Source organism: Chroicocephalus ridibundus, chromosome 5, assembly GCF_963924245.1.
Source record: "Chroicocephalus ridibundus chromosome 5, bChrRid1.1, whole genome shotgun sequence".
Taxonomy (NCBI): Eukaryota; Metazoa; Chordata; class Aves; order Charadriiformes; family Laridae; genus Chroicocephalus; species Chroicocephalus ridibundus.
In genome coordinates this window covers 62168787-62194352 of record NC_086288.1, presented here as the reverse complement: position 1 = coordinate 62194352, position 25566 = coordinate 62168787, and the positions used below count along the sequence as shown (strand labels likewise).

General features: G+C 36.9%; 1 protein-coding gene across 1 annotated transcript; it reads left to right on the top strand.

Annotated features, from left to right (window-relative positions):
* The first annotated feature begins 135 nt into the window (after positions 1-135).
* SEPSECS (Sep (O-phosphoserine) tRNA:Sec (selenocysteine) tRNA synthase) lies at positions 136-25566 on the top strand. Its single transcript, XM_063336153.1, has 11 exons — positions 136-437; positions 1700-1854; positions 2931-3049; positions 3137-3295; positions 5886-6039; positions 10025-10127; positions 12383-12512; positions 12628-12719; positions 20024-20117; positions 20762-20852; positions 22838-25566. Exons 1-11 carry the CDS (start codon positions 324-326, stop codon positions 23100-23102), a joined length of 1476 nt encoding a protein of 491 aa, XP_063192223.1. The 5' UTR covers positions 136-323; the 3' UTR covers positions 23103-25566.

Below are 25566 nucleotides of genomic sequence, written 5' to 3'. Positions count from 1 at the left end.
GGAGCGCGGGAACGGAGACCTACCTCCCCCGGCAGCTCCGCCTCCGCAGCTCTAGCAGGGGGACGGGGACAGCCCAGGCCAGCCCAGGCCTCCTGCTGCGTGGGCCGGACCGAGGCGGCCCCGCGAGGCGGTTCCTTCAGCGCGGAGGGCAGCGGCGGGGCGGCCCGGCCTCCCTGAGGGGAGGCTCCTCTGCGGCGCCTGCGCGCTCTCTCCGCGCCTCTCCGGCGGGAGCGGAGAGGTTCGCAGGTGGGTCGCTCGGCCGCCCCGCGGCGCCCGGGCTGAGCGGCAGCGGCAGCAGCAGCAGCAGCAGGAGCCCCTCGGCCATGAACGCGGAGAACTTCGGCTCTAGCGAACGGCTGGTGACGGCGGCCTATGTGCGGCAGGGGGCGCAGGGCCGCCGGGCCCACGAGCTGCGGCTGCGGGCCCTGCTGGAGCAGGTAACCGGGGCCGGCAGCGGGGCCGTGGAGCAGGGGAAGGCGGCACTGGACCCGGCCCGGCCCGGCCCGCCGCCCCGCCAGGGAGCCGGGTCCGGCCGGAGCATCCCCGCAGAGCCCCGTGAGCACGCACGCAGGCCGGCCGGGCCACTCTTCCCCGCAGCTCGCAGGGTAGTTTTGTGGCCCTCTGTAAGCCGGTGCCGGTGGGCAGGGGCGCGGCCCGGGCTCGGGAGGGCTCGGCCGGCCTGGCCGTAATGGCAGAGACTTTACGGAGCACCGAAATGAAGGGCTGCGTTTGGGAGTAAAAAGTGATCGCCTTATGTTGTGTGTTTGCTGAGAAAGGCCCGGCAAACAGTTAAAGAAAAATTTCAAAGTACTAGTGTATTGTTATGTGAGGTAAAAAGTGATATTTGTAAGGTGCCAGAACAGTATATTTCTTTGTCTCCAACGTGCAGAAATCATTAGCAACGAATTCTCAAATGTTTCGGTTCTTGAGCATCCTTAGTCACATTATCCACTATTTCAAACTTTCATACCACACCTTGGAAGTGTTATTGGGACATGTAAAAAAAAAAAAAAAAAAAAAGCCGTTGGACTGTGGAGGTGCTGTAGTAATGCTTCTTGAGTTTATGTGTACCTTTCTTCTGAGGGTCTTTTCTGCAGTTCTCAAAGATGAGCGCAGTTCTTAACGCACTGCTCAAAAAAGAGCATGTCTGGTTGCAAGTTTGACACATTACATTCTGTAAGTGGTTTCCTTACCTATTGGGTAATAACTAGCAAAGTTATAAAAAGATAGGAGGATGTGTTACAGGTGAAACTATATTTCCCTTCTGGTCATAATTAATATTTTTCATTCTATAACACCCAGTTATCTCCTTTTCATGCAGTTCTCTCTGAATTCCTGTAGTAGTAGGTTCTTGTTTAGAGAATACATCAAATAATCTACAGTCTTCTAGGGAGTAATTAACATGTACGGGCTGCAGTGGTTTTGTGTGTACTTTAAAGAACACTTGAAAGTGAAAAATATCCTGACTATTTTAATATCACGATATGCTAATGTAATTGCACTTAATATATGGAAAAATCATTATTTAACTTTTCTATGAATACAGTTTCATAACATTAGATAATATAAAAAAGCATAATGAAAATACAAACTGCTGTTCAGCGTGGGAAAGAAGGGTAACATTAATCAAACAAGTTGCATAAAGTTGTGTTCATTTTTAATTTCCAAATTTGGTACTTACCTTTATATTATTGTTAAGGGAAAATGTCCCGAAGATGGATGGGATGAAAGCACCATTGAGCTGTTTCTGCATGAACTTGCTATAATGGATAGCAATAACTTTCTGGGCAACTGTGGTGTTGGTGAGAGGGAAGGAAGAGTGGCATCAGGACTCGTTGCCCGAAGGCACTACAGGTACAAATTATTGGCAATTTGAATTATTCAGATTTATTAGTGCTTTCAAATGGCATATTTTACTGTGCCTTGTTATCTGAGACCTTGATAGCATTTGAAATAAGCAATATAATGCAATATTATGTGCAACTTTCAATTAATTATCAAGCTATTGTTGATTTCAACCTATCGCTTGAAATGGGGAAAAAAAATTAAGCTGTAAAACTATGCTCCAAGAAGTTCTGAATTCCAGACACTCATCAGACTGCATTTTACTCTATTCCCAAGACAAAAACAGAATTAAAGCCATAAATAGATGTGTGTTGTTACTAGTTTACCTGAGCAGCTGCTGCATTTCAGCCATGGGTAAAGCAAGTTCTGTAAGCTTGTATTTTATACACAATTTCAGGATCCTCCACTCCTGAAAGATGCTAAATAATATCCAACACTTATAAATGCAGTTTACAAGCATAATTTATAAACAGAATAGAGAGAGAGAGAGAGAGATGGTATTGCATGATACATACTATTGAATAGTAGAATGAGGTAGATGAAGTGATGATGTAGAAAAAGATGGGCAAAATGATGCATTAACCTAACTGTCTTTCAGGACATTTTGTCACCGTATGTATTATTTCTTTGCCTTGTGGAGATGAAGCATTTGTCAGGGGAGTATCTGTATAATACCACGACGCCTATGGTATGCTAGACTGTAGGCAACTGATTTTTGTTTTCCTTGGAGTTTTGTGTCTGAACATGTCAGCATTTATAATGCTAATTCAACAGACATCAAGAAATGCTGAGGTGCGCTTAAAAGGAAGCCTGCCAGATGTTAAAGGTGTTGCTACTATGGGTCTTCTCAAAGTTTTTACTTGTGCACTGGAACACTGTTAATCTGCTGTTAAAAAAAAAAAGTCAGTTTCATATGAATATGTGTAGTTTGTTATAATGGAAATCATTGTAGTAGATATTGATATTGCATTGGATACAGCTTTTTCCACAATTGTTTATTAAATTAAATTCTCTTTAGTGAGCAAGAATTATTGCTTTGGGATGTGGAAAAAACTTGATGTATGTTTTCAACTTTTTTTGTTTAGATTGATCCATGGAATTGGAAGGTCAGGTGATATTTCTGCAGTCCAGCCTAAAGCTGCAGGGTCTAGCCTCTTGAACAAGCTTACTAATTCAGTAGTTCTGGATATTATAAAGCTGGCTGGTAGGTGTAAATATGAAAGTATCTTTCATTTGTGGGGGCATGTCATGAGTTCTTCATGTTCGTTTCTGACTTGCTTTTTATGTGCAGGTGTCCGGACAGTGACCAATTGCTTTGTGGTTCCTATGGCAACTGGCATGAGTCTAACTCTGTGTTTTTTAACATTGCGGCACAAGAGACCAAAGGCAAAATACATTATCTGGCCACGTATAGACCAGAAATCTTGCTTTAAGTCAATGATAACTGCAGGTAAGAAGGATTACACTGATTACACAGTGTGTTCATTTAACAGATATAAAACAGAATGATCAATTCATGTGTTTGCATGCAGTAAGATCCATAAAAGGCCTAATGCATAGTAGTTCTAAGTGCTTTATTTCTATATTCCTGATCTCTAATATGTTATCACACATACGAGTTTTCTTCCTAATGCCTTGTAACGTGTAGGTGTTTACTGAGGTACAGGGTTGTATAAAGTAGTTGATAGAGAACGCAACACTAAGGAAGTTACAGTTCACACTCAGAGTGAGATGCCTAATTTGCTGTCCTGCTAATTATGTGAAACCAAGGCTCATGGTTCAAATCTCTTTTAGATTTATGCAAAAAGCATATGTGTCCTAGGAATTGTGATCAGAAGGTAACAAGCTGTCTGATTTGCACATTCATTTATTTTAGAACATGGGAAGTGTTAGCTGCCCTATTTGTTTTTAATCTTGCGGTGTCACTTGGCTTACTCAGGAAATAAGTTTGGTGACTTTCTTAGTTCAAACCTTAATATCTCTCAAATGGAGTTCCTTGTTTACCAGTCTATAAATAAGCTAAGGGTAGAAGTCTGTCCCTGCACTGAAGCTGTCCCCTCCTGCATGGGATCAAGGAAAGGGCAAATAAGGGAGACCATAATTTTCCAGCTCAGTGCACATGCCTGCAGGTGGTGGCATAGATTTTGGTCCTAGTTCCTAGGACACATTTATTTTTTGCATAAAAGAATCATTGGATAAAAATGACTAAACAATTGGAATTCTGTCCAGGTAAGATGCAGAGATGTTTAGAAGGGATCAGATCGGAACAAATAGAACATGTACATAAGAAAAGTGGGAGTGTTTTCGGAATATTATGCTCAATTTAGAACATCAAGCTCAGGAAGTTATGTTTATAATGGAGAAGGTGGTGAGGAAATATAATTGATCTGTTAACTTTTTGAATAGTTAAGACAGCTATCACAAAATTAATTAAAAGAATTATCACCTAAAAATAAGAGAGAAGCAGGTATCAGATATCTAACAATTATCTATGGAATGCAATTTCTGTCTTCTAGATCACTAATTGAAAACCAGACTAGGGCTAACAATGTCAATACATCATTCTAGTCCAAGTTCTTCTGTAGAGTTTGAGCTTTACATGTCTGCGTTAAGGAATGGTGTTGAGCCATGAAGGAAAAATTTACATAGCTGCTGCCATGTTACACTGCTTTGGAAATCACTCCTCCCCTCCTTCTCCTTTACTTTCATTCAGTAAACTGAACATCTCTTTGTTTTTTAAGAAAGTAATAGTCACTTCAGCTAGTGTGATGTTGCTGCCATGCCAGACCTGTTTGGGGAAGGGAATATATGGTTTCCAGTGGTTTAGTCTGTAAACAAAACCTTTCTTATTTATTTATTTATAAGCTAGAAATTTGAGCAACTACCATGACAGGCTTTCCTCTTTAAGAAAGAAAACTCTTTAAGCGCTAGGTTAGGTTGACCATGATATCTAGATGAATCTTGAAAATCTTTGAGGATCGAGATTCCACAGTCTTTCTGCATAGCAGTTCCAGTGCTGTGCTGTCCTCTGCATGAAAAAAAAAGTTTTTATTGCTGTTTATTCTGAACCTCTCAAGCCAAAATTTGTTGCTGTTGCCTCTTATGAGATCCTACCAAGAAGAGTTCAGCTCTCTTGTCTTTGTAATTCCCTTTCTGGTGCTCGGGGGCTGCTATTAGATATTCTCCTTAGCCTCTTCATACTTGACAAGTCTAGCTTACATCCTTTCTTTCTAAGCTGTGCACGCTATACTGCACCCAACTTGGTAGCCTTCTGATGGACCTTCTCTGGTTTTTCAACATCCCTCCTGAGCAGCCTGTTGCAAAACTGGAAACGTTCCAGCATTTAGAAGAATGCTGGAACATGTGTTCCATTTAGAAGAATGCTGGAATATGTGTTTCTCATATGTGTCCTTGAGAAACAACTTTACATGGTTTAGCTGTTGTACTTCTTAAATACAAACTTAAACTGGAAACTTATAAAATAAAAGTCTTGGGAAACAGCTTGGATTTTGATATGACAAAGTTCACTTTCAGAATGAGGTAAAACGTGGGCGTTTTTGTCTTTTAAGAAGTAATTAGGAAGTTTATAGATTGACCAAGGCAGAGGCTTATGATGAAAGCCAATTCATAATAATCATTATTGCATTGCTACATCTAACAGCATCCTTTTTTTAGAGAGGCTCTTTTAGTATGCTCATGTTTTACGAGAATGCCACTCAAACACTTTCTTTTTAATTGTGAGGGAAGAAGTTAATCTGTTTTTAAAGCAATCTTCAAACCTGTTGCTCTTGCGTGCAAAGAATGTAAGGTAAGCTTTTGTCTGGAGTCCACTATTTAACAAGAATATTATTGTAGTTTTTAGCAATATGGACATTGTACAACAAACTAATTTATCTATCTGTGTTCTTAACCCAAGTCTGAAAGAATTTGTTAAAACAACAGAAGCAAGAAGATTTTTTTCAGATTTATACTGGGACTAAAAACCCACAATTAGTCAGAGACTTGGTGATACGCATTCGGGTCTTGTTTTTTTTGGTCAGGTTTTGAGCCTGTGGTGATAGAAAATGTATTAGAAGGTGATGAGCTACGGACAGACATTGAAGCAGTGGAGGCTAAAATCAAGACTCTTGGTGCTGAAAATATTCTTTGTGTGCATTCTACAACATCTTGCTTTGCTCCAAGGGTACCTGATAGGTAAGTAGTCTTTCTAAGTAGTGTGTTATTTGTTACTGTAAAAAAAAAAGCAAACAAAAAAACCCCTGTGTGTTTTCAATGTCCGTCTTCCTAAAATTGCTTAATTACTGCCAACAATTAGTAAAGATACTGTAATCCCCTTGCTTAAGGAAAAATGGCAGGTTGAAACAATGTTCCGTTTTGAGAAAAGTATATTAAAAAAGTGAGAATAATGCAGAAGGTTTGCCTTCTGTCATATAACTGAGGTTAGTGATGATCTGTTGTGGTGGAATGAATGTCATTTTGGCAGTGGTTTTCTTACCATTTCATGGAAGTGGTAAAAGTAGACTTTAATAAAAGCATAGTCCAGGAAATGTAGTTCCATAGCTAATGCCATGTTTTAATATTACTGTTGCCTTTTCTACTCTTCTCCTCTAGCCAATGATGAATTTTTCTAAGCTGTTAATACAGTTCTTAAAAAAAAAAAAAAAAAAAACCAAACTACAGCTAAATTTTAAAGTCCTTGTTTGAGTTACTTTTTCCTGTATTGTACTGATGTTTATAGGGCTAATTAAGATAGACTGGTGTAAGGAAATTCTTGGAAACATCTAGGGCAGATGTGCTGTACAAGTATAACACGTAATTTGCCCTGCTGTAACTTATCTTGTTTTGAGCGGTTGCTGGCAGATTGCATAATGCTGCTACTTATAATTTCCAGCTGTTAAATCACTGTTAAAATAAGCTTAAAATACATTGCATTCTTTCTTAATATTATGTGTCCATATACCTAACTTCCGTAGTTGCTACGAAGATGTCACTCAAGCACTAGCTGAAGCTGAGATGAGCGTTATGGTTATGGGTGGGAAATAGAGTATCTGAAACATTATTTCAACGTGTAGCTTGGCTATGAAATACTTGAAAAACTTCTCAATCTGAAAATGACCTGTTGGAGTAGAGGTGCCTAAAGTACTTGGTATATTGAGTCATTTGTCCAAAATGAGCGCCATTGTTACTTGCAAAACATGCTTTCTCTATTTGCTTATGAAAATAAGTATCAAGAAGCAAGTTCCTTAGGCTTTACAATTGAACTGGTATATTTTTATGGGCTTGTATTAGTAAGATGTCTTTTTTTATATGGTTTTAAATGTAGTGTCTCAGTTTTCCACTTCAACTGTTTTTAATTTATCACAAAATTGAAAAGACTTATGTTCAGAGTTCCTCTGCAGTGCATGCTTTTTTGTTAATTACTTTGTTATCTGGAAAATTTAATTAAATATTTGCAAGCGTAGGAAAGAAAGATCATTGACTCTGCAACACAGCAAGCAAAGATATGTTCCACTCTGTTTTCCTACCTTTAAAAAACACCCAGTATTTATCATAGGTTAACACAGTTGCTAGAAGGAAGTTAAAACCATATAATTCTGCCAGAATACTATGAACATTGCTTGAAGTTGACTTGCAGATTTATTGGCTAACTTAAATCACAGCTATCAAAATTGAATGGTCTGTTTTATAGCTTGGGTAAATGAATCTTTTCCTTATCTGCCTCCACTTTTTGACATGCGATTGTTTTGTTCTCTGCAACTAAGAGATGAATTATTAGGTAGTGGCACTGTGTTATGATATACCACAGATACAGGAGGATTTGAAGACACTTTCTATTTAAAGGATACTGTCAACTATCGAAGGCCATAACATTCATCTTCCTACAGAAAGGAAAATCCCATACAGCATTTCTGGAGGGTACCATTTTAAATGTCTATTTTTAAATATCTTGCACATGTAAGGCGTTGTTTAGTTGTGGTGGTGGTGTTTTAAAATTTTAAGTGGTTTAGGATTGTTAAAAAGTGAGGATAAGAGTTTTATGCCTGTGTACTTATAGCTTTCCTTTGAAGTATTGTTTAACTTTACGGGAATATACACTTTAAGGGTGTATAAACCCCCTTTCTCAGAGAGACTTGAGTTCTTAGTCTTTTACCTGCTGTTGCTGGGAGTTGTCTCTCAAACTACTGTATTTAAAAGAGAACTAAAAGAAAAAAGGGTATTTTTCACTTAGGTTATGTACTTAGCAGAACTCTGTATCTTGTTACTTTAATTAATATTAGAAGAAAGAGCAAAGCTTTCATTTCATGAACTTTCACAAGTAGGAGACAAAGAAAAAATACATTGGAAAATATTTCTCTGAGTCCTATTTGCGACTTTTAAGAACTCAAGTAGTAGCCAAACTTATATTAATGCTTTATTTTCCTGATATGACTAGCAGCACTTTTAATAGTTCATTTTAAACCTTGGAAGCAGACAAGTGCTGTGTGTGTTTGCTTCCCTTGCATAATCACATATGCTTTTCAAACTGTAGCACTCTCGTCTTGTATTGTAATATGGATCTAATTGTTCAATAGAATATTTTTAGGAAAAGTAAAGAGACTTTTCTGTTTTCAGTACTTGTGAAAGCTAGCTTATCGCTCCTTTAAGTCTCAGGAGGTAAGAAAGACAAACATACGTAGCAGTACACCCTGTATGTTTCTAGTTTGGTGAAATTCTCTACCTGCACTTGAAAAGAAGCATGTAAGAGGGAAATTGTTTTCCTTTGAGTCTCTGTGGAAGGTGAGGAATGAGTCTGATTAAGATCAGCAGATCAGAAGGCAAAAACTTTGCCCTGTGTAGTGTTATGTTTCCTGAAGTATTCTGTTAATGTAGCATAGTTCATGATTCAGGACATTGATAAATGTGAAAAACTATTGGACACGCACCTCCTGACGAGTATCCTGACTGCAGAAGATCAACGTGTACATTATACTCTTGGTGTTTCCTATTCATGAAATACTTGTGATTTCTTTAGGAATAATATGGTGATTATGATGTTTTCCTAAGGATTCAGGTTCCAAAAATTTAATCTGAGGTTTGCAGCTGAATTTTGTGTTACAAAACAATGCCAGGCAATGTAATAGAAACAGAATGCAAAGGAACGTCACCTCTTGGAAAATGCTTTCATACTCTGTCACATTTTATATGAATGTCAGTAAATTACAGCGAGAGGGTGTACAGAAGGAGATAGAGTAAAAATGCATTGGAGGTCTAGAGTTTGTTTTTTTAAAAATAATATTACCTCTATCATCACTTTGAATTATTATGTATTACCTTATTTTTCAAATAGATTTTATATCTAAAATGTATTCACAAGTTTGGGGGGAAAAAAAGATTATTTTTTTTAAAAATACAGCATGATTGGAGTGCTTCAAAAAAAAGTGTACTAAGAACATGTATGTTTAAAATGCGGAAGACCCTTGCCCAAAATGACCTATGCACCCACATAAATCCAAGTTTGACTGAGAAATCAATCCAGGCAGAGGTGACGGTGATTTCAGGGATTTCTAAAGGCAAGTGAAGAGTTGTCTTTATTTCTGAGTAAACAGTTGAACGAAGTTTTGATTTGTTGATCTCTACATTCAAACATTTTAGGGCTCTCCATTCCTTTGAAGAATATCTCTTCTGTTAATCAGTTTATCTGAAATATGCAAGTGAGGTTTCAACCAGTTGAAATATTAGTTCTTTGAAATATACAGAAGTATGTAAAAACTTCCTGTTATATGATGCTTTTGATTCCCAAGACACATCTTGAAACTTCCATTAGGCCATTTTTCAGGTTGAATATTAGAAGAAAAGGAAAAAAGTGTGGATAACTAAAGCTCTGATAGTTATCGTTAAAGTAGTATTAAAAAAATCTTATATCTGAAGCAGTATGTTTTGGGATCTATTAACTGGTTTCTAGACAGAACTTTTCAGTGAAGCATGAAAAATTTCATCCCAGGTCAACAATTTGTAGTCTATGTAAAAGCTAACAGAATTTCTTCTTAACCTTTTTTGATTAAGGTGTTGAGGTACTAATCAAAGAAGTTTCTTTCCTTGTTCTGACCTCCTAGTAGGCCTTTCAGTCTTTTAACGGTCTGATTTGTAACATGAGTTACCGTTATTAATGCTTCTCTAAATTAAAATTTTATGTTCATAGGCTGGAGGAACTGGCTGTAATTTGTGCTAATTATGACATTCCACATATTGTCAACAACGCCTATGGAGTTCAGTCTTCAAAATGTATGCATCTTATCCAGCAGGTAGGAGCCATGTATTTCAAATACTAATTTTTTTTTTTAAAAAGTACAAGTAAATTTCTGATTGTAGACAACACTAGCAAATTTTATCGTGTGTTTCACAGCTTTGAGACTAATCCCGTGCATGTCTGATACTTGAACAATTTTCTGAGAAAATGGACCAGAAGGAAATAGAATTTAAAAATAATATTTGTTATTTCTATTATGTGCTTTTTATGTATTAACCCCAAATTTATTTAGATTTTGCTCATGTTGAAGTGTCTTTCATAGTGGAAAAAGGTCCTTAATAAGCTTTCTTAAAATGTTTCATAAACTTATTAACTAAAAATAAAATAATGGATCATACTTGAATAGGGATTAAGCCTTCAACTGAATGTGAGTTGCAGATTCTCAATTGAAGGTACAAGAGTCTACAGCAACACTTTATAGGTGTTGTCACTGTTAAAATATTGTTGGTAGAGAGAATGACGGAGGAAACTGAGTTAAGTTCAATGTTGTGTTTGAAAAAAACATTTCCATTCCTATTTAGTTTGAAAAGGAGGTAGCTTAATACCCGAGATACCCCTGAAGCTTAGAATTCTTGTGGTTTTGCTCATTGCAATGTATACACACTGTTTCTTCACTGTTTCTCTTTTCTCTCTTACCCATACCGAAAGAATAGGGTTTGTTTTTTTTTTTTTTAACAGGATCCAGGGGATCCTGAACGATTATGAATTTATAATATGCTGGCCATTTTTTTTCTAATTAAGAAGACATTATGTTATTAACTGGGCACAGACCAACTTGGTATATAATTACGACAGGAATGTCATGTTGGCATTTCTAAATCTTGAGACACTGAAGGAATCTGAGAAAACTTGAAGTGATATGTGAAATAGAGAATGTCATATGCTTTATTTGTAATGTACTTGTTACACATTTGTTCTATTTAACTTGCACAAGTTTAGTGAAATTCTGACATGAAGGGGGCTGTGGAATTGCTGAGTTTCACTGCATGAAATGTATCTAATGGTAACCTTTTCAGACTACAAAGCTACAAATAGAGCTGTTACTGTGTTGCTTTCTGTGTTTTTTCTTGTCGTCTTGATAGGTTGTTTGGGGTTTTTTTTTGTTTATTTGTTCTTTGGCTATGCAAAGTTATTCATTTGAGCTCTGATTTGTTTTACATTTATTTACAAAAATGTATTTCCTGTGATAGAAAATGCACTGTCTGTGAGAAGCAGTTATTAACGAATACTTAGGAATATGTACATGCTGAGCACAGTGTGAACAGAACTTGCAAGAGTATCACAGGAAAGTGCTTTTGAGACCATTTCATTTGTCATGCTTTTCCTCTGATGGTCTCCTGTCAATTAAATCAAATGATAGCTGCTGGCATTCATCTTCCCATCAAAAAGCTGACAAACTTGGAGTGCTTCTTCCCATGCACTAAGCTATTAAAACATAGAAATAATAACTGTGGTTTAGTTGGATCTGCTTTTTTCATTATTTTTGCCATAGCTATTAACTCTGTTTCTATTTCTTGGTTTTATTATGTAGAACTTTATGTATGTATTTGAATATACTTTAATATGTATGTTCTTTAGGTTCTGTTATGCTGCATACTTTTTAATTGTACAGTTCACAGTAGCATATTACTCAAATTGAAAATATACTGCAGAATTTACATTTTTTCCTTTAAGAATATCTGAGTGACTAGGTATAGGTTTTGTTTTCTGGGAAGCGGGGAAATCTGCTATAGGAAGTTACCTGGATCTTGATTTTGCAAGCAGCCTTATAAGAAAGAGTGCTGTCACAGACCACTGGTTTTAATGCAAATTTATAGGTGTATTAAGAAAAAATCTTCTTTGCTAATGAAGCATTAACCTGTAGCCCTTTGCTGTAAGAATTTGTGAAATGTTTTGGGTTGAACAGTTTTAACTGTATAATTCCCATTAAATTCCAAGGATTTTCTTTTTTTGTTGTTGTTGAAAATAAGCTACACTTAGACTTGCAGGAACTAAAATAAATATTGTAAATCATAGCAAAATAGGAATTTGTAAGGTACTATGTAAACAGACAATGGTAATAATAGTGAGCAATGCTAGGAAAAGGTAATATTACGATTTTTAATTTGTCATCACAAATACAATATCTGAGAGAGTTTCAGGAATTATACTTATTTCAGTTACATTGCTGTGTAATTATGGTGCTATCACGTGTTTCCCTTTTCCTAATGTGCGCTGTGGATTATTTTTTTTTGTTCCTTTTTGATAAAGGGTGCTCGAGTAGGCAGAATAGATGCCTTTGTTCAGAGCTTGGACAAAAATTTTATGGTTCCAGTAGGTGGTGCTATCATTGCTGGCTTCAATGAGTCCTTCATTCAGGAGATCAGCAAAATGTATCCAGGTAAGTAGTTCATGGACTGATTTCATCCATACAAAATAACTGTAGAAAACTTGATTATCAGCTTTCTTTCACATAAAATTTATTTTTGCCAATTTTATCTGTATTTTTTTTTCAGGACGAGCATCTGCGTCTCCTTCCTTAGATGTCCTCATTACACTTCTGTCTCTAGGTGCCAACGGCTACAAACAGTTACTGAAAGAGAGAAAGGTAAGCTTTTTGTTAAGCAGCACTTTCTTGAAGTCAGCTGTTAACAAAGTCTTGTTGCAAAACTGCTTTGTGTAGTAAATCCAGTTCTGTCTAGAAAGACATTGAACGACTTCTGAGCTCACAGCTCTGAATCTGGAAAGGCAGTATGATATAATTACTTGGCTAAACGGTGCTCATGAGTAAGCATGATTTCTATGTTGTTTTCCAAACCAGAAAGCTAAACGGAGGTCCTGTACTATCTTTTAGAGTATTCATATTTGTTATTCTAAAGTGTGACTGATACAGTGGAATTTTGCCCACAAAAGCTTAATCTGAGAAGTACTGTGCTGCGTTATCATGGTCACACTGCTTCCAGGACTAAAGCATCAGATTGGATACTCAGAGGTAACCCAGGGGTCTCTGCTCTTCATCATTTGGCCCTGTTGTGCCTTTGTGTTATGATAATGTTTTATTAAATGTTCGTGTACCACGTTCTCTGAAGAATCACAACTTCTGGTTAGGTTATAAATACTGTGCATGGCCACAAAAATAGAAAAATACTGTAATTCCAGGTATTCATTTAGATACAGAGCTAGGTTTCTTCTCTGCCTCTCACAGCCTACATGTTTTATGTAGGGTATAACTGCATTGCACAAACATTCAAGTGGTCTAAGGTTAAAAGCTGTACATCGTGAGTTGTCCTTATTTCTGGACATAATACAGGCCTGATTTTGCTATCTTAAGGTATTAACACAGAGGATTCTTTTTGTAGAGGGTTTTTTAGGTAAGGAAATGCTGTGAATTAAGTACTGTTAAGTTAATAGTTTTAAATCATGCATGATCTGTTCCATTATTTTATTTAGAAACTATGCTCTGATTGTTTCCTGCTGACAGCTTGCTGATGCCTCTGATTACCTGAAAGGGCAATAGTGGTGGGTGCTGTGATTTGTTTCTGGTTGCTTGTAGAGGCATCCAGAAATTCTGCACTGGAATTGAGTTCCCATAGGAATAGCTAGACTGTAGGAAACCAAACCAGCTTAGTGGCCTTACAAAAACTAAGAAAGGAACTGTGCAACTAAAGTGAAAGCAAGGCTTATGAAACACTGAAAGCAGTTACCACTTTTGCCACTATTGCAATACAGTTTCTAACATTTTGTTCTGGACTGTTGTATATATCACCATGTATGGTTTGTGTCTTCATTAAAAGCAGATTATATTTTTTTCTTGCTTTGCTCTCATCTCCAAAAGAATCTCAAAGCGAATGTATCATGTATTCTGCAAAGCTGATTTTGGTGTTAAATTTACCCTGGTAGCAGATACATAATGGGCAGTATAAATATTCTTCAAGTCATAAATAATAATTCTTTCATAAATAAAATGTCTTAATGAATAGCTGTATATTTTGAATCATGTCACTTTCTTGGAAGCAGAATTCTACAGTGAATAAAACATTATATTTTTACAACTTCAGGTCTCTCTATTCCAAATGTGAGTATACTCTATAAATGCAGCCTTATATATGGCATAAATATGTTTCTTTTATTGGATTTGCTGTAGAAATAGAAACCTTTTTTTGCTTAAATCTGTTTGTTCCTGAATTGTAAAAACGTAATAGTGATAGTTTATTGCCTGTGCTCTGTGAAAGCAGAGGCAGAGCTATTAGGCTCCCAGCAGGAGCTATTTATAGCTTGACATTGAGTACTCCTTTCTATATCGGTGCAGCAACACCTACTCGCACAAAAAGTGAGCTATAAAAAACTTAAAGATTTTTTTTTTCTTTCTCTCTTTTTACCGTACCCTTATTCACATGGGTGTTACTTCAGGTTATTTGAGCTCAAGCCAGAAAGACTAGAATATTACTGAGAGGAGATTAATCTCACACAACCAAGGGAAGAAATAGTCTGCCCGGTTTTCCTTTTACACGGATGAACTGTCAAATATAGAAAGGGAAAAGATTGTATGAGGGAGAGGCATGTACATGGAGTGGGATTTTTCTGGCAAGTTGGCAGTTCTGGAGCGTGCAGTTGTTCAAGGGTATGAGATTAGATGTTACGATATGAAGGAGTAAAATGGGTCTGAGGAGTAACACACACATGCTGTCCATGTGTCTCACTAAAGGTGGCCGTATGTGAAAGCTTAATAAGGAATGTTTTCAACAGTCATATTTAGCCTTGATGTTTCCAGAGAAAGGATGGAAGAAGACCACCAACAGTAATGTTTTCTCACTTGTTCTAAGTCTTCAGTATTCTTTCTTTTTATGTTTATGTGGCGTTTTGAACAGAGGTTTTCTGGTATCAGTAGGGGCTTCTAGGTCTTTTTGTAATGCAGGTAATGACAGCTGATCCATAGTCAAATTTGTTAATATCCCTGCTTTAAAGAACTCATAATATTATGTAAAGGTTATGTTTTTGTAGCAACTCCTTTGATTTCCTCCGTACAGGTTATTCTGCATTGCCAGGTCTTAAAACTGTCTATTTTCATGTATCTATTTGTATGTCTGAACCAGGCCACGTGTAGCAAATACAGTGGTTACACTGTGTAGTAAAATAAACAGTATACTTCAGCTCTCACCTCAGAACTGATGGAGGGCAAGGACCCTACGTTCAGGGTTTACATTCAGGACCCTATATGTCAGGTTTAATACCGGTTAACTATTTTCCACTGTGGCCCATTTAATCCATTTAACTAATTATTACACTGGTATTATTGAAGAGGTGACGGCTTCATTTTGTTTTCAGCAGTTAGAGATTTCCTCATTAGACTTTCCTTAACAATCTCATGTTCAAGATAATTCTGATTTTCTTAAATGTATTTCTGTGTTACTTGGGACGTGATGGAGATTTTTATATCTGTATCCATCTGTCTGTATACTTTCTAAGAGTGATTAACTGGAGTAATTTTCATGTCATTATGGAGTATGTATCTAAAATATTTAAAATCACATTGAATGGGAGGAAATTGCATGGTTTTTACAATTCGGTAAAATACTGGGCTTACATTTCATGGTTTATCATTGATGCAATTATTCTGATAGGAATAAATTATTTGTATGGTTCAGTATGAGTTTATATTGCTGCTCTATTTATGATTGAATTTAAGAATAAGAGAAAAGTCATTTAATGCTGGATATTAAAAATGTAAAAAATCAAATATTCTTAGAAATAGACAGACATTTGTTACTCCTCTGTTTTTTTTTTATTTTGTCTAGTTAGTTTGCTGTGCTGTAGTTCGTCAAATGTGTGGGAAAATTGAAGTATTTTCCTCATGTGAGACTTGTGAAACCATATTGAAATTTTAGAGTGGCTGGAGGCAAGATAATTCAACTGAATGTAATCATTATCTTAAATGGTGTTGTGTAGTCAAACCAAGGGCCAAGTATGAATGGAAGCTTCAGAGGCCTACGTGCTAGAAGCATGCATTGGAGACGTATGGCCTGCAAGGAGCCTGATATCAAGGTTTTGGAAGTGCTGAAGAGAAAATGTTTTGACCCATGTTGTTAAGGGAGACCTTATTAAAAAATATGAATGTGGTAATTGACAGCATTAGTGTTACCATGTCAAGTGGGCAAGATGTACCAGGCAGTTTCTGTTAGATTACTTTTATATGCTATGAAGACTTAAAGGTTCTGTAATGAATTTCATATTTGTAAAACTTTCCATTAGATTGAAAATTCAGAACAAAATTCTTGATCTTGCAATGAAGAGAATCTATATATGAGGATATGCGGTATATATAGGTGTCACACATGTACACATACAGTTTCTGTCATGTGTTTGGCTGCATTTCAAGAAAGGAAGCCTTCTCCCGGGGCTCTCTGGGGCATGTCTGAGCAGGTGTCCATGCTCAGCACCACAGCCTCTCTTTGTCCGTAGGAAAGCGGTGTGCCAAGGGGTCTGATCAGATCACGGCTCAGATGCAGGTGGGCAGTCTAACACACAAAGCAGCAGAGGGGCTACGGGGGGTGCATTATAAACAGCTGCTGCTGCGAAGGAATTTAAGGTGGGAGCAGATCAGTCTCAGGTACAGCATATGAGAGGTGTCAGTCTGTACCTAGTGCAAAGAGGTTGTAAAATTCTTCTCTGTGTCTTCTTCAGCACCATAAACTGCTATATGGCTGCTCTCTGAGGACAACTCGTCTTTTCAGCTGAGAGTGAAACAGGGAGGAAGGCAAAGTGCTACAGACTTGGACCATAAGCAAGCTGGATGCTTAGAACCAGCTAGGATAGTTTCAATCATGCACAAAAAGTTTTCTGGCCTTCATCAGTTATCCCTCTGTCACCTAATTAGGACTAATGGCATAGTTAGTACCCCCATCTTCTGCATTTTCTCTGGAGTTACTGCCTTTTTCCTTGCTTGTTTCCCTCTGGTTATTTTCATTTGGAAGAAGGACAGTGCCTATCACAATGGAGCAACAAAAGAAGAGTCACCCATATTAGTGTAGGTTCTATTGAAAAATAGGTTTATAATGTAAATACAATATGATTCAAATATTTCTAATAATTGTTACAAAAATTCTCAGAAATATTTTTGTGTACGTACGTGGAAGAGGCCATTTATTCCAAATAATTGAATCATTTGGCCCATTTGATGCATACACCATTGTTGACTTATTCTTCATATTTTTTAAGGTATTTTATTGATTTAGGTGCTATAAAGACCAGAAGAGCAAGACATTTTCGCATAGTTTAGCATACATTTCACTAGCCTGGTGAGGATTGGGGTCCGTTTCTAAGGGGAAAGAGTGAATTAAATAATGAAATTTAACTGACATTTAGTGCTTGGATTGTTCAGTGCAACTTTAGCATAATAGTTAGCTTCATTGGGGAAAACTTGAGTGCCTACCATGGAAAATCAATTATCTAAGAGATCATTTGTATAGAACTGCTTAGGGTGCTTATAAATTTTCCACAAAATAGAAATATTTTACAATAGAGGTTGGTTATAGATTTGACCTCACAAAAATATTGCTTTTTTGCAACAAACTGCTAAACTTCTGAAACTATAAAATATCTAGAGGGCTTCCAATGGAAAGATGCGAAATAGTGTTGTTCATAAAAATAAGAAATTTTGAATTTATGTTCAGGTACCTTTGATCAAACTGATGAAAATATATACTTGGATTTTTTTTTGGCCATCTTTCCATTCTCCCGTGTTTTAACAAATTCCATGTATGTAAAGGTTCATCCAGTAACCTAGGTATTTAATCTTAATTTAATTTCATAAATTTATACAGTGGCTAACTGGTTATACCAACTTGCAGTCCTTTCAGTAATAAATACTGTAAGAGATGCAATAGAGAATTCCCTAGGTACAACACACAAAAATTAATTACCTGGGAATTTATTCCTGTTCCAGTACAGTTTTTTCTCAGTACTAACTTTAACAGTAATTTCTCCATAGTAGACACAATTTATGTATATTTCTGTAATGCTTTGTTTCAGTTGTAGAAGTAAATAGCCAGCAGAGGGAGCACAAATTAATTTATGATTTGGATTACAAACAAATACTGATAAAATGGCTAACGCATTGGTGATGCTTATTGTGGAAAGCAAATAACAAATGAGTAATGTGTTTGTATTCAGTGAGGGACCAGAAGGATGGCAAAAGTGCCTGAACATTAGAAACATAAATGTTTTTCAAATTCTGCAAGTGAACTATAAATAAACTGATGAATGGAAACCATAAAATCACTTGATTTACAAATGCCTCTGAAAAATCAGAGTGATTTTTCACAAATTTCAAGTTCTGATAATTAACCATAGGTGCCTCCCAAAATTTTTGTTGTTGTTCCAAGTGTTACAGAAGCTTTATGCTCTTGCTGATGGTTGAATCAATAGCCTAATTCATTTAGACAGTAACACGGTAGTTTTTCCTCTCTGGCTGAATTAATTCGATGGTATTAGGATTAACAGGTCAGGAGCTGTGTTCATTTGGTCACTTGTGAAGTGAGACTGGGTTCACTGCAGCAACTTAAGAAAAGCAGCTGGAACATTCTTCTAACTTAGCTACCACAAAGCTCATTTGGTTTCATAAGGCCTTTGGGAGGTTCTGCTCAAAACCATCATTTTGATCACAAGCTATAATTTGTATCTGTCAGAGTGCACAGGTCAGAACAGGATACCGGCCTACAAACAGACGAGGCAACTCTATTTAAAGAATGAAAAATCACTTGTCAGGTCCAGAAATTGATGAGGATGCTGAAACAGGCAGTCACATTGAAGCAGATGAGCAGCACAATCTTTACGGCCAGAAAGAGGAAAAATCTGGTGTTTAGTGTCTTTTAAAAAGACTACGCAGTATCTCTATATTTTTTGCTAGCTTTTATGAGAGACTAAGCATTAAAAAGGATGGAAAAGAAGTCAAATGATACAATAAGAAGGGTGGTGTTTATTTTCACTCTGTCTATGAATATTTTGAGCTGATGTGTGAAGAGGAAGGTATTAAACTAAGGAAAACCATGAGCAATTATCATAGGTTTCTACTGGGGAAATAAAATAGGGGTGAAGTGAGAGAAGCAGGCTTTTATGTGCAGCGTATCTGAGCCAAAACATTTATGAATCTCAGTTTTATGACACTTTACAGTAAAGGTGCAATCTAATTAAGTGGTAGCAGAAATTCAGGTATCTCCATTCTTTTAGTAGGCTTGCACAGGAGAAGTTGGTCCCAGGAAGAGCACTGGCTACACAACAGAGCTGAGTATTCAGGAGAGTATATATTGCGTGAAACAAAATACATTCAGATGTGTATTTATAACCTTCTTAAGAGACTGTATTGCAATTCTCATACAGAAGAAGAAGTCTGTGCACCAGTGGTAATTGTGATTTTGTGATACATGGTAACAAAATGCACTACTTTTAGTATGAAATGTATTAATAGAGAGAAAACGAAGTAAGGAGTGATTTGCCATAACATGGCCATCTGTGATGGTAGCAGTTCGTTCTCGGTGACTCGGGGGGCTAGTATGGGGGAGAGCTCTTGCAGGAGTGGGGTGGGGTATGACCTGCTGTGCAGTGGGAATCCCTTCAAGATTTTACCTCCCTAGGTTTTCGGGCCACAGAGAGAATGACTGACATCCCAAGCACATATATTACACAAGATAGAAAGCTTTGTACCAGCTTGAGGGGGAAGAACGGTGTTCAGGAAATGGAGCTGTTTCTTTATAGAATGATTTCAGAGAATTGTCTCATCCACTTACTTGGTACACATGAAAAGAGGATCAGCTGGACACCTGTAGGATATAATGGAGTCTTAACAGTTTTGTGAAATAGGTACTATTTTCTCTGTTTGATAGCTAATAACAAAAATATTGCATCCTCTTTTTCCAGGAGATGTTTTCCTATCTTTCAAGTGAGCTGAAGAAGCTGGCAGACAACCACAACGAGAGACTGTTAGACACACCACATAATCCCATTTCCTTAGGTAACAGTTGTTTTTTTATCTTTTTAAAAATAAAATTCTAATATACTGTGCATTCATAATGCACTTTCATATACAGTTCCTATATATTAAACATTGTTCACTACCCTCCATTAAATTGTTCTTAGGCTGATATGAAACCACTGAGTTCAATAAGGTAACCTACTATAAAAGAGTAGTGAATTGACCCCTTTATTTTTTTACAAAATCGTTCCTGTCCAACGTACTCATTTATTATAATCAAGGCAGGCAGAAGCATGTTATCATGTAGTAATACTTTATAAATAAGTAGATTTAAAAATAAATTAGAGTATAATTATTTTAACCGTCGTCTTATAGTGCTGTAAAAGATATTATGGAATTCCTACTCAAGATATTTGTTTTAACCAAAATTCTGCTGAACACCAAAGTAACATTGCCTGCCTCTGCAGAATGTGCCTTATGTCTAACCAGAGAAGTAATCTATGATAGCTTGTGGGAAAATTAAAAATTATGACATGTAGTATTTGTATTTATTTTTTTCTTTATATCTGAACACAAGCATTTGTCTAAATTTTTATTGTTGAAAAGCAGCTTGTTCTCTGTGGTTCTTCTTTGGAGAAAAAGGAGCTTTGTAGTAGTTTTAACCTGACCTTTTGTTACTTTAGCCATGTCACTGAAGAATCTAGATGAAAATAATGATGGTGCTGTTACCCAGCTTGGATCTATGCTTTTCACAAGACAAGTTTCTGGAGCAAGGTGAGGATGCTGTGATTTTGAAAAATTTGGGGTGTTCTATTAGCATATGTTTTATGAAATCTTATAATAATTGTTTTGTACCAGTTGTCTCATGATTGCAGATTACAGTCTGACAAGAATGAATCAGAGAGCAGTACAACCTTCTTTATCACTGTTACCTACTAATAACGTCTACCTGCCTGAGTTAGCAATGGGGCCCCCTTTGTTAGCTTTGGTAGGCTAAATAGATAAACTATGCCCATTTAATTTCGTGTCATTATTCCCTAGTACCCATCGGTTTCATTTAGTTTCCAGCTGTTGCCTGATCTTATAGTTAAGTTGTAAGCTACTTAGGGAAGATCTTTGTTTGTTTATTGCACCACAAATATGGTTGTGCTGGATGTCAGGGGAATAAGCTTTTAATACCCTACACGGCTTTTTGTCATATGGAAGAAAATCCTGCTTTCTGTAACTAATTGTGTTTAAAAAAAAAATAATATTTTTTGTAGATCTACAACATGAACCAATTTATTCATAGAGACACTGGTACATGGAAATGCAAGCCAAATAATTTTTAATTATTTTGATTTAAACCTTTTAGAAGAAGAGAATGATTTAAAATTTGTTTTGGCAGGATTCCTTAATCTGAATATTACTGCTGCCATGCTAACTTCTGCCATAGACTTAATGTCATTTTTTTGTAGCAGAGCTGAACGTTTCCACATCAGAAGGCATGCTTCATTAGCTTGGATTATTCCACTTCCTGCACAGATGAATGACAGTAAATCTATATGTACTGTAGTTAGATGCTCTCTTTTAATTTGCTTGTCCTAACCTTGGCTTGTCCTGCAATTTTAGCTATCTTTGGCTGAAATGATTCAAGAGATTCAATTTTTGAAGTTAAAACTCTCCAATTCTTTGCCTGATAGAAAGGTTTCAGGTTTTTTCCTGTTTTTACATAAGCAAATAATTCTTTTGTAGTATATACACTGTTTGACCTAGCATTTCAACAAATTTTAAATGTTATACTTGTGCTGAATGTCAGTGGTGGGAATAGCAACTCCCTACTTCGCTAGCTTTGCATAACCTGTGGTCTGCACACTTGGGCAGAGGAAGGATCTGTTAATCCTAGTGGCATTCATCTGAATGCAGTTTCTTTTACAAACTGCAGGGAACCTCTCTGTAGAGGTAGTAAATTCTTATCAATTGATTGGTGTTAACTGCTTGTGAAGGCTTTAACTATAGCCACAAGGCAAGGTGTTTCTTTAGCAAGTAAGGATGTGGATTAGGGTCTTGATTTATCAGGGAATGGATGTCTACTGAAAGTGCTGAGAAATAGGGTGTAATAGGTTAGAGGCTCTTAATGTTAGGAAGAGGTAAAAGCAATGGCAGAAAGTATCCACTACAAGGAGGGGATGAATATGGGATTAACATCATAGGCTGGGAGGAAGGGGAGGTGTAGTAGGGAGGAATGGATGGAAGGAAGTTGGGATACTGAGCCCCCTGAATCACTTGAACGCAGATATTTCGGACTGCAGTACACTGTGCCAAGCAGGTGTCTGCACTAAAGGTTGCTGTCAATATGGGGATCCCATATGTCAATGTGGTGATCCCAGCATCACCACATCCCCTAAGGAGGGGTGAACAGACCCAGGTCAGATAGTCAGGGCTTGTTATGGAATAGGAAAGTTTGCTGCAGTTGTCTTTTTCGCCCCACACTGGGGAGCTCATAAATACCGGTTAATGAAGACCTTAATAATTTAACGGAAGAGGGGAAGGGACATATGCATATGCACACAGACTCGAGCTAATTCAGGATCTGCTACTACCGGCACTCGTGGTGATGCTTGGGCACTAACCTGGAGAATGCCTTCGTACATTCATTTGTTTAGAGTTAGCAGATATTACACTGTATAGGAACTTGCGTAATTGTGTTCATCATAGGGTAACACATAAAATATCCAAGGCATCTTTAACTGAATCTCAATTTTGTTTGTTTGTTTCAGGGTTGTTCCCTGTGGGTCTGTACAAACAGTGAATAACTACACTTTTAAAGGCTTTATGTCACATACAAATGACTATCCCTGTGCTTACCTCAATGCTGCCTCAGCAATTGGAATTAAAAAGCAAGATGTAGATGTATTCCTAAAAAGACTCGACAAGTGTTTGAAGACTTCTAGAAAAGAATCAAAGAAAGGAAAAGTTGTAAATGAAATAAGTAACTCTAATACAGGCACAGAACAACTTGAAGGCCAGAAGATAGAGTTTTAGTAACGTGGGAAGATACGCTTTTGTTTGACGTATGTCAGGTTTGTATTGGGTTAGCATTCTGAATCTGCAGTGGAGAAAATATATTCCTGATCTGAAAATATACCTGTGTAAAAATACATGAAAATAATTGAGTGAAATTCAGTTTTAAAGACAGTAGGTGATGTTCTCTCAAAGACAGAGGGCCAAACGCAATTTTTTTTGCAGCACATAAATACACTTAATATCTGCCAAAGTAAAGCTTGAGCTGGCCTTTCAGCCTGTGGAAGACTATTTGGACCGGTGTTCAGCAAAACGCAGAATGCTTATTCACATATTCTTGATTAACAAGAGTTTCTGTGGCAGTGGTTGAATTCCTTCCTAGGTATAGGCCATCCAGCAAGAAACGTTGCACTGCTATCAAAATATCTGTTTCTCATCAGCATACTTGCCAATTTTCATTTATTTTTGAAGATTTATATAACTGTTGGGGTAGCCCTTACTAAATACAATATTAAAACCACATAAGGAAATGGTAGAGTTGGAGTAGTAGTGTTTTCAGCTGTTCTCAGTTCTCAAGAACCGTCTAGAACAAAGCAGCCCTCAGTGGCAAAGAAAAACCTAGAATACCTCATATCCTGTCAGTACTCAGCTCTTGGAAACACTTGCATAGTTCAGCAACCCAAAGGAATTTTAATAATGAAAGCAAGGGGTTGTGGAGTGGAGAGGTACAGTTGTCTTTTTTCTTTTTTTTTTCCTCTTTCTCTCTTTTCCATTTAATCTTTTCTTTGATAGGGCGATCAGGTCAGAGACCCACTGAAAAGGAGGAATGCCTTGTGGGATTAATGCAGCAGTTTCAAGAGCCAGTGAGACCTGAGGGTATTTTGGCATTTTTATTCCTCTTTTTTTTTTTTTTTTTTTTTTTAATTTATAGACTTCCATTTTTGAAGCATCTCTTGCCATTTGCACCGTTGCTTCTGTGGCTGTGTGCTGTTGCTGATCTGAATTCATTAAGCAACCAGTAGATTCAGAGTCTGTTCCTGAAACAAAGGTTTCGTATCATCAGAGTGACAGTGCTGTGGGTTGCAAAACTTTCAGTTAATTATTATTAAATGCAATTACTACATTGTATGTAGTTTTTATGTCATTTGCTGTTCAAAGTGAGCTTAATGTTCAAAGACGTTTTCTTTGTCTGTCTGTAATGTAGTAATACTTGGGACACCACAATTAATGAGTTCTAAATGTCAGGAAATATCCTGGCTGCTGCGTTTGGTGGGATCTGAGACGTGTATCCTTCAGAGCCCTCTGTAAATTGCTTAATCAAAACAGTGGTGCTTTTTGAAAGGATTGTCTATCCAGCGTGTTGAAATGAATTGATACAAGAGGTGATGTTAATATGAGGAAGTTAATAGTACACTAATCATCATGACGGGGCTGTCACTTAGCAAGGTTCATTGTATCTTAAGCTTAAATTGAACTGCTGCTTCTACATTGTTATTGCTATCGTTACAGGTTAGATTGATTAAAGCTTGTAAAGGTACGGCTCCCCAAACTACAGTCACAGTTGTTATTTGCTGTACAAACACATCCTAGGAGAAATGTAATATAACTTAACCACTGAGTCTTTGTGGCTATAAGGAGATATAAATTTCTTTTTTTTTTTTTTTTTTATTGAGAGCATGCTGTGCCTCAGTTTTTCCAGTCAGTAAAGCCCTTCTACAAACTTGGGTGTCAAAACTCTGCCTCAGAATTCAGTATATTGGAGTAGCCAGTGAAAACTGCAATGCCTTAGTGATGCCTTTCTTCCTGGTTTTCAGTATTGCTGTGCTGTGCCTGAATGAGTATAAATTATTGATCTAGATGACTAGTCACAGAATGTGAGCATTAGAACTATTGTTACGAGAGTTTAGGGAGGTGCATGGTAGCAGCTAAAATAAGCAGTTGATGAATAATATCCTGAAACTGAATAAAGAAAACAGCAGTTGCATTCTCTGAGAGGAAGAAACCTCTACCTTTTATGTTCTCATAATAAATTGTCTGCTGCAAATAATTCACTCACTTCTACTATTAACTGAACTGCTTTCTCAGGTAGTGTTTTTCCTGTCTTTGAAATGTTTCCCATTTGAAATGAAAGCTGGAAATGTCAATGAATCTCTATAAACAAGTATCCAGGGAAAGAATTAAATGGTTTGTTCTCATTTTAACCTTTTAAACCTTTTTTTAATTTTAAAAAAAGTTTCAGATTATGTCTTTAATTGAAAAAAAAAAGACAACGCATTTTTAATTTGTGTGTCATTACATCTTTGCAAATCTTAGTGATGCCACCTAAAGTCAGGAAATTTAAAATATCTTGAGAAATGTGCTCCATCATGATGTATAAACTCTTGAACTAAATATTGGTGTTATGTTGCTTTGGTAAGCTGGTGTACCAGTTTTCAGTTTTGTTTGCTTGCTTTGTCCCCTTAAATGTCTTCAGTTAATATGAAAT

Excerpts from the sequence above, each read along its gene's own strand:
- SEPSECS (XM_063336153.1), top strand. The coding sequence starts at position 324 with ATGAACGCGGAGAACTTCGGCTCTAGCGAACGGCTGGTGACGGCGGCC. Across the intron at positions 1,855-2,930 it reads GTTGCCCGAAGGCACTACAG|ATTGATCCATGGAATTGGAA; the intron begins GTACAAATTATT and ends TTTTTTGTTTAG. Across the intron at positions 10,128-12,382 it reads GTATGCATCTTATCCAGCAG|GGTGCTCGAGTAGGCAGAAT; the intron begins GTAGGAGCCATG and ends TTTTTGATAAAG.